The 8,021-nt window shown below is 56.7% G+C and overlaps 1 protein-coding gene across 4 annotated transcripts; it reads right to left on the bottom strand.

Annotated features, from left to right (window-relative positions):
• Window positions 1–1,415: 1,415 nt before the first annotated feature.
• On the bottom strand, window positions 1,416–5,635 carry LOC137448079 (G-protein coupled receptor 12-like). 4 transcript variants are annotated; one of them, XM_068152245.1, is made up of 3 exons: window positions 5,475–5,635; window positions 4,102–4,376; window positions 1,416–3,082 (listed from the first exon to the last, which is right to left on the bottom strand). In XM_068152245.1, the coding sequence occupies exon 3, from the start codon at window positions 3,078–3,080 to the stop codon at window positions 2,004–2,006; it is 1,077 nt and encodes a 358-aa protein (XP_068008346.1). In that variant the 5' UTR covers window positions 3,081–3,082; window positions 4,102–4,376; window positions 5,475–5,635; the 3' UTR covers window positions 1,416–2,003. The 4 variants fall into 4 exon arrangements, with proteins under 4 accessions (XP_068008346.1, XP_068008349.1, XP_068008345.1 ...); XM_068152248.1 differs by having other exon boundaries at window positions 5,598–5,628; XM_068152244.1 differs by lacking the exon at window positions 5,475–5,635 and having other exon boundaries at window positions 4,102–5,444.
• Between the last annotated feature and the right edge of the window lie 2,386 nt (window positions 5,636–8,021).

Raw genomic sequence — 8,021 nt, 5'->3', positions numbered from 1 at the left:
TGGACATTCATAGCTTTCTCATGTGCACTTAACTCTGAGGAACAAGAAATTCATTGCACAGGTACAGAGAGAAAATACAGTCATGTCTGTCTCCAGCCATCAAGTGGGTTCAAATCCACCCCAGCCTCACAAAGCAAGGACATTTCTGTCTTCCATAAAACTCCAGAGAATACAGACTAGTGTGGTGGTGCCACAAGGTCTCCTCTCAGCCTCCTTTGCTCCAGGCTGAACCACCCCTGTTTCCTCAGCTGCTCCTCACCACACCTGTTCTCCAGCTTCAGAAGCTTCAGAAGCTTCACCCTTCAGAAGTTTTGTTGCTGTTCTCTGGACCTGGTCCAGCACCTCTATGTTCTTGGACTTGAGAGCCCCAAAACTGACCCCAGGATTCAACGTGTGGCCTCACCAGTGCCGAGTACAAGGGCATGACTCCTACCCTGGTCCTGATGGCCACACTATTGCTGATCCAGGCCAGGATGCTGTTTGTTTTCTTGGTCACCTGAGCACACATTCTCATCTTCAGCCACCTATCAACCAACACCCCCAGGACCTTCTCCTCCAGAAGAGTTTTAAGATGCTGGGGATCCCACCATTTTTCTCCAAAGGGAAGTAACACATTTGGGACACCATACTCAGCTGATGAGGGTCATCCTGCTGCAGCCCCTGTTCCCATGCTGAGCTCCAGAGCAGCATCCACCACCTCTTCCTTGACCCACCCAAGATGTTTCACCCGAAGTCCTGCCATCTTGCTGAAGGTTGCTTGGTTTCTTGCTTGCTTTGTAAGCAAATGCACTATTCCACTTCTCAGGCAAAATAAAGCACAAGATAAAGGACACTTCATAATGGCCTCACTAACACCACAAAGCACATAAGACAGGAATGTGAAGGTATCACAGCTTCTCTAACGAAGCAAATTAAACAGGTAGCATCCAGGATAACATGTGACTACAGAGGCTTCCTTCTAGGGACCCCAGCAAGCCCAGTCTTTGGATGAAAATCCCACCCCATGTAAACGATCAGTGTGGCAGTGAGTGCAACCAGGGGAGTTCATCACCCCATGGTCCCAAACTGGGCAGGAGAGCCCTTCCTCAGCCTCCCAGAGCCTTGGGGTGCAGGACACCCCAGCTGGACTCACCACCTGCACACTGTGAGCCCCCATATTTATTTTTTCTGGGGGGGGGGGGTGAGGGAGGAGGGTAGATTCCCTGGGTACCCCCATCCCTACTACAGCTCAAAACAACATCCACACCCTAAAGTGCCAGGTTCTCAAAGTGCTTTGCAAACGACATAGAAACAGAGAGGCATCCTGTCCCCACCCTGCCCAGGTCCCTTCTAGCCCCGCCCCCCCCAACACCCTGCACTCCTCCAGGACTCCCCCATCCCTGCAGTGCCCACCCCCCCCCACCCCACCCCCCTTGCTCTGATTATTGCATAGCATCACAAGGCCTGATGTCAGGGAGTGGGCACAGCAACCCCACACGTGGGGACCAGCCCCGCTAAAGGGGATCCAACACTCACCCCTACCCACACCCCACTCCTGTGTCCTTCCCCCTGGCTGCCACTCATGGGATGTGGCCCCAGAGCAGGGGGTGGGGGTGAAAGCCACCCAGCATGGGCTGGCAAGCCCACTGCTCCCCTGACTCCTTACCCCAAGAGGAGACAAACACTGTCATATGAAGATCTTTTTTTTTTTTCTCTTTTGTTTTCTCCCCCCCCCCCTTTTTTTTTTGGTGTTTTGTGTTTTTAAATAAAAAATAAAATGTGTAAGAAAATAACATTTCTAAAGGAAACCATTTTCATTCTACCCTCTCTCTTTCTTTCCCCCTTCTTTTTTTTTCCCTTTTTTTTTTTTCTTTTCCTCTTTTTCACCATCTTTTCATGGAACAAGATGGGCTGGCTGGGGGGGCTCCTCCCGGTAGAAAACAATAACGACAGAAGGGAAAAGGAGGAGGAGAAGGAGGAGGAGAAGAAGAGCAAGGGAGCGTGTCTCGCTCCGTGCTTAGTCCTCACACATCGCTGGATGTCCTTGGTCTGGAGGAGAACGTGGAAGGGATGCAACCACAGCAGGCCAGCCAGAGAGACTTCTGGATGTCTGGGTTTCTGAAGGCGTAGATGATGGGGTTGATGAGGGAGTTGCAGGTAGCGGGCAGCGCCAAGGAGTAGGTGTAGACCACGGGGTAGCTGGAATCGGCCACCAAGGAGTAGATGGCAAAGGGGATCCAGCACAGGGCGAAGGTGCCCAGAATGAGCGAGAGGGTGGAGAGCCCTTTGCGGGTGGAGGTGGCCTGTGCCGTGGCAATGAACTGGTGCTGCACGGCAATCTGCTGGGCATGCCGAAAGGCGATCTTGCAGATCTGCAGGTAAAGCTGCATCATGAGGGCGAAGAGGAGAAGAAAGGTGACGGCCAGCACCGCCGCGTTGTCCTTGGTGACGGGCCGCAGGATGCTGCAGGAGCTCTGGTCCCTCAGGCAGTTCCAGCCCAGGAGGGGCAGGAGCCCCACTCCCAGGCACAGCAGCCACATCAGCAGCACCATGGCGCAGGTGAAGCCCAGCGTGCGCTCGCTGTGGTAGGTCAGCGCGTTGTACAAGGACAGGTAGCGATCCACCGTGATGGCCAGCAAGCTGCAGACCGAAGCGGAGAAGGCGGCCAGCAGCAGCCCCGCAGCCCCCAGCTCCGCCGCCTCGCTGGGAGGTCGCAGCAGGTACCGCACGGCGAAGTTGGCCACTAACCCCAGTCCGGCCAGTAAATCGGCCAGGGCTAGGCTGCCGATCAGCAGGAACATGGGAGCCCGCAGGCTCGGCGTGTAGAAAAGCACGGCCAGCACCAAAGCATTCTCCCCGGCCACCGCCGTCCCCGTAGCGCACAGAGCGATGTCCCAGGGGCTGACGGCTCCCCCAGCCCCTGCTTCGCTCCCGGGCCCGGGCCCGATCCCGCCGTCGCTTCCCGGAGCCGCCGTTCCCGGCCCTCCCGCCGCCGAGGGCCAAGCGCTGGGTTCCGAGGCGTTGCCTAGCCCCGGGAGCCGCTGCTGCTGCTGCGGCTGCGGCTGCCACGGCTCCCCCATGGCGGCGGGGCCGTGCAGCATCGCTGGGGAGAGACGGAGAGCGATGCGGTCAGGAGAGGCAGAGGCAAGCCCCGCACCGAGCCCGGAGACCCCTTCACCGAGGCTCGGGACCCCCGCACCGAGCCCCGCACCAAAATCGGGGAGCTCCGCAGCGACCCCCGCACCGAGCCCGGGATGCTCTGCATCGAACCCCGGCACCGAGACCGGGAACCCCCACCCCAAACTGGGAGGGCTCCCCCCCCCCCCAAGCCCCGCACTGGGTTCCGGAGACCTCCACCCCGACCCCCAAGCCACCCAGCCCCTCACCGGGCCACCCTCTCCCTCCGCACGACTCATCCCCATCTGCTTCTCCACCCCGTAAACCGAGTTCAGCTTGCCGGGGAAGTAAATCAACCCCTCCAACCTCGGGACCCCCCGTTACCTCCCCTCCACCCCACACGCACCCCTGGCAGCTAGCTCCCGCCGGGCTGAGGCCGAGCACAGCTCAGCCCCCCTCTGCCGGCAGCCCCCTCCATGCACTCCCGCTTCCGCAGACGCTGCGCACCCCTGCCCCGTCCTCCTCTTCCCTCCCTTCCTCGGGGCACCGCTACCTTTTTTCCCTTTTTATTCCTATTTATAGCATAAAACGTTTCCTCTCCCTCCTCCCCCCATCCTCCCCCCTCCCGCAGCCCTTTCTTTTTTGCGTGCAGCGAGTAAAAATAAATACTATTAATAGTCCAGCCCTCGCATGGATGCAGAGCTGCCGGTGAAAGGAGAAGGCAGTGGTGAGGGACAAGCCAGCGTTAACTTTCTCCCGCCCCCCCCCCCCCCCCCCCTTCCCATCCTTCCAAAAGATTGGTGCAAGATGCTCCCAGCCAGCTGCCAACAGCTGCCAAGATGCTGGATCGTCCCCACTCCCCATTACAGAGTAAACCCTTCTCACCCCCACCTCAGGCTGGGCAGAGGAGGTGTGAAGGTCGGGGAGGTTGGGGCTGGAGGGGGGGCCCTACCCCTGCATTGCCGCTTCCCCCCTGCACGCCACCACCAAGGGTTGTTGTTTTACCTGGCTTTAATGCTCGAGGATCAGCTTGCTTCCCTTCCTTTTGGTCCTGGTTTTTTTTCGTTGGTTTTTTGGTTGGTGTGTGGTTGTTTGGGTTTTTTTTTTATCCTTTCCAGTCCTCCCAGTCCTTGGTGTGAAGCCTCATTCCTCGGCAAGCATCGCTAATACGGTTGGCAGCTAGCTGGCATCTCCTGGCACTTAATATTCCTGCCCCATTGGATCTGCTGATAAATCTCAACTCTGACGTCAAAGTCTTCACTTATATTCATGATCCAAGCCTGTGAATCAGAGCTGCTGTGATCAGAATAACAACGAGGCTCCAGCTCCCTGCTCCACATCCCCATCCACACCCGTGGGCACCGGGGGCTGCGCGTGCCCGTGCTCGTGCCCGTGCCTGTGCTCACCCCACGCTCGCACCTGCGCCCGCCCCGCCGTTCATTCATGGGCTCTCTCCTGATGCACCTCCCCAAGGTCGGGCCCCTCCGTACCTGATCTGCAGATGCAGTTTGGGTGCTGGCCAGGCCCTGCCAGCTCGCCAAGGAGGCCGGGCAAGGTTTATTTTTACCTCTTGCACCAAGAGACGCAGGGATCTGAAGGGAGGTGTGTGTGGGGGGGTGATCTGGCATGGCATGGCTTGGTTGTTCCCATTCCTCAAGGACAATGCCCAGGGACAGAAATGCAGGTCTCCCTGCACCCCCAGGAGATGGCAGTCAGTGGGGCTCAGTCCAGCCAAGTTGGGGCATATGTATATCCCCATGGGGGAGATATCACAACCCAGAACCTTTTCCCCACACAGGCTTCCCTCTAGCCAGCATAAAAGCTGGGATGGGGGTGACCAACATTTAGGGTTTTCCTACAGCTAGTGTAAAAGCTGGGGTGGGGAGGATTTGGGAGGGCTACCCATCTTCCTTCATAGGGGCCCAAGGATGATGTATGTGGGGTCTGTCCCCTTCCCCACACCACAACACCCAGCCTCAGCCTTCCATCCAGACTCTTTGGTTAAGGAGCACCCTGGAAAAGGAGTTGATCAAAGCCACAATGATTTTTTCCCATCTCTGTCATTCAATTCAGGAGCAGCATCTTCAAAGCAGGGATGCTCAGCTCCTGGATCCGCAATATTCCAGTGACACCTTCCCCCCCTTTTCCCGATGGTTTCATAACACTCCAGTTTTACTCTTTCGTCCCCCCTCTCCCTTGCCAGGCTGCAGCTACACAGCGCAGTGAGCTCCATGCTGGCAAGGCTCTCCAGCTCCTGATGCTCAAAGATATCTAGGTGACTCTCAGCGGTTTTGGCTGAACCCCATCGCCCCAGTTTGGAGCATCTGGGTTGGTAATCAGGCCAAGCCCCATCCCAGGGGACCTGAGTCGTCATCTACCTGGGGCCGCGTGACCGGGCGCCGCGGTGCCGTGCTGAGTGACATGAGCAGTGTGCGAGGGGCGGAGGAAGGCTGAGCCACAAAAGCTGAATGAATTCGCTCCCGCTCCCGGGAATTACGCACTGCCTGGGAAAGGGAGGCGGGTGAGCAGCTCTGATTGACTCCCATTGCTGGTTGCCTCTGCCGTGAGCTGGGTGAGGGAGATGATGCGCTGGGCTGAGCTGATGTGGCAGAGGAGATAAAAGAATCATAGAATGCATTGGGTTGAAAGGAACCTTTAAAAGGTCATCTAGTCCAACCCCCCTGCAGTCAGCAGGGACATCCCCAACTGGATCAGGTCGCCCAGAGCCCCATCAAGCCTGGCTTGGAAAATCTCCAGGGATGGGGCCCCATACCACCTCCCTGGACCAACTGTTCCACTGTTCCAATACCCTCACAGTGAAGAACTTCCTAATGTCCAACCCAAATCTACCCTGCTCTAGTTTCAAACCATTGCTGCTCACCCTATCACTGAAAGCCCTTCTAGACAGTACCTCCCCAGCTTTCTTGCAGGCCCCCTTCAGGAACTGGAAGTCCACTTGAAGGTCTCCTCAGAGCCTTCTCTTCTCCAGGCTGAACAGACCCACCTCTCAGTCTGTCTTCATAGGAGAGGTGCCCCAGCCCTCTGATTATCTTCATGGCCCTCCTCTGGACCCACTTCATCAGGTCCATGCCCTTCTTGTGTTAAGAGCCCCAGAGATGTGATGGCCCTGTGAGGTGCTCTGCAGGGATGCAGCCCACCCAGGGGTCCCCAGGCTGAGATGAGTGAGGGAGGTCTCAGCCTCAACCCAGCAGGCCTGATCTGGGACAACCCTTCTGTCTTTATGGGATCTGCCCCACTGAATCCCTTACATGGCAGAAGGGAGGCTGCTGCAGCTCTAGGGACCTCAAGTCCATCCAGCAGCAAGGCTGAGCAGGGATGGGCATGTGCAGACACTCTGCATCCCTCCACTAAGTGCCCTCACACCCAGTTGCCCCAGTCTGGCCCTTGGATCCTTTCATCCATAGCTGCCTCTTGCACAAACACGCAAACTTCAGTGGGTCACAGGTGACTCCAGACTTCGTGGTTTCATCAGTGGTTTGGACCTCCTGCTCCTTCCAGCATCCTCCTGCAGTCTTACTTGCTGAGACACCCTTAAACACTCAGGATTCCTGACTGATCCCAAACCACAGTGCTGCCTCCCTTACCCACCTTCAGTTCCTCCCCTCAACATCTCAACAGAAGTTTTGCACAATCTTGGAATGCTTTCCCCATGTCCCACAGCAAGTTCTCAAGAGGTGTCTCCTTTCCATACACTCATCACAATGGGCTCTTTTCAGTGGTGCCCAGTGACAGGACAAGAGACAATGGGCACAATCTGGTACCCAGGGGGTTTCATCTGAACAGGAAGAGAAACTTCTTTGTTGTGAGGGTGCCAAAGCCCTGGAGCAGGCTGCCCAGAGAGGTTGTGGAGTCTCTTTCTCTGGAGAGATTCCAAGCCCACCTGGACATTGTGATCCTGGGCAAGCTGTTGTGGGTGACTCTGCTTTAGCAGGGGGGTTGGACTGGATGATCTCCAGAGGTCCTTTCCAACCACTACCATGCCTGGGATTCTGTGAAGTATTATGCAAATACCTCCAAAAGTGGATGGACTCCATCCCATTTCCACCACTCTTTGTTGGCTTCACAAACAGCAGATGAAATTCCCTGAAACCCACAGGCCACTGAGCCAGAGGCAGGCGGGTTTAGCTCCCCTGGGCTGTGTGGTGAGCCCCATGCCATTACCAACAGCTGGTAACACCCTGGGGGTGGAGGCATCAGAGACACTTCCCTTTTCCCACCCTGCCAGAGCACCCCATGGCTAAGGTGGCAAAACTTGAGGTGGCAAACCAAGCTCACTGCCTTGAGACATCCCAAGAAAATCCATCCCCAGATTTACCTCCGCATCTTCTCCGCAGAGAGTGGGTGCAGCCTTATTGCAGCACCTCTGTTGTTCCCTATTACTCCAACGGTGCTTGAGGAGCTCCAGGAAGGAACAGCGTGGCTATAATTAGCAGTGCTGACTAATCAGGGTAGCAAACAAGCGCGTTGCGCCCGTCAGCCGCCCCGAAACGGGGCCGTCGGGGGCTGCGCGCCGCTGGAGAGCACGGCAAGTCCTACATTCAAGAGCTTTGCATAATCTCTCTGAATACGAGGTGGAAATGAGGCCACTTTCTCACCGCTGCTGCTGCTGACTTCAGAGACTGGGGACTTTTCCAGGTGCTGCTTTGGATGCTGCTCTCCAGCCTCCCCAGCCTGGCAGGAGGAACGACCAGGGGTCCGTGATGGGTTGAGGTGGTGATGTAAACTCAAAGGCAGAGGAGGTGGTGGCAAGCAGGTAGGAGTCTGGCTTCTAGAATCATCTGGCTTTGCTGAGAAGAAGCTTTGACTGAAAAGCATCTCTCAGGAGTGGCTGGAATGGGTGCATTTGAGGGCCAAGCTTGCAGAAGTGACTGCAAACACCCTGCTGTAACAGCACCATTCAACCT

This window comes from Melanerpes formicivorus, unplaced genomic scaffold (genome assembly GCF_026170545.1).
Source record: "Melanerpes formicivorus ecotype bairdi unplaced genomic scaffold, bMelFor1.0.p_v2 SCAF_22, whole genome shotgun sequence".
NCBI lineage: Eukaryota > Metazoa > Chordata > Aves > Piciformes > Picidae > Melanerpes > Melanerpes formicivorus.
Note: the sequence above shows the minus strand (reverse complement) of the source record. Positions and strands in the feature narration are given on the sequence as shown.

Bases quoted from the DNA above. Each gene is read 5' to 3' on its own strand.
- LOC137448079 (XM_068152245.1), bottom strand. From the start codon at position 3,080: ATGCTGCACGGCCCCGCCGCCATGGGGGAGCCGTGGCAGCCGCAGCCG.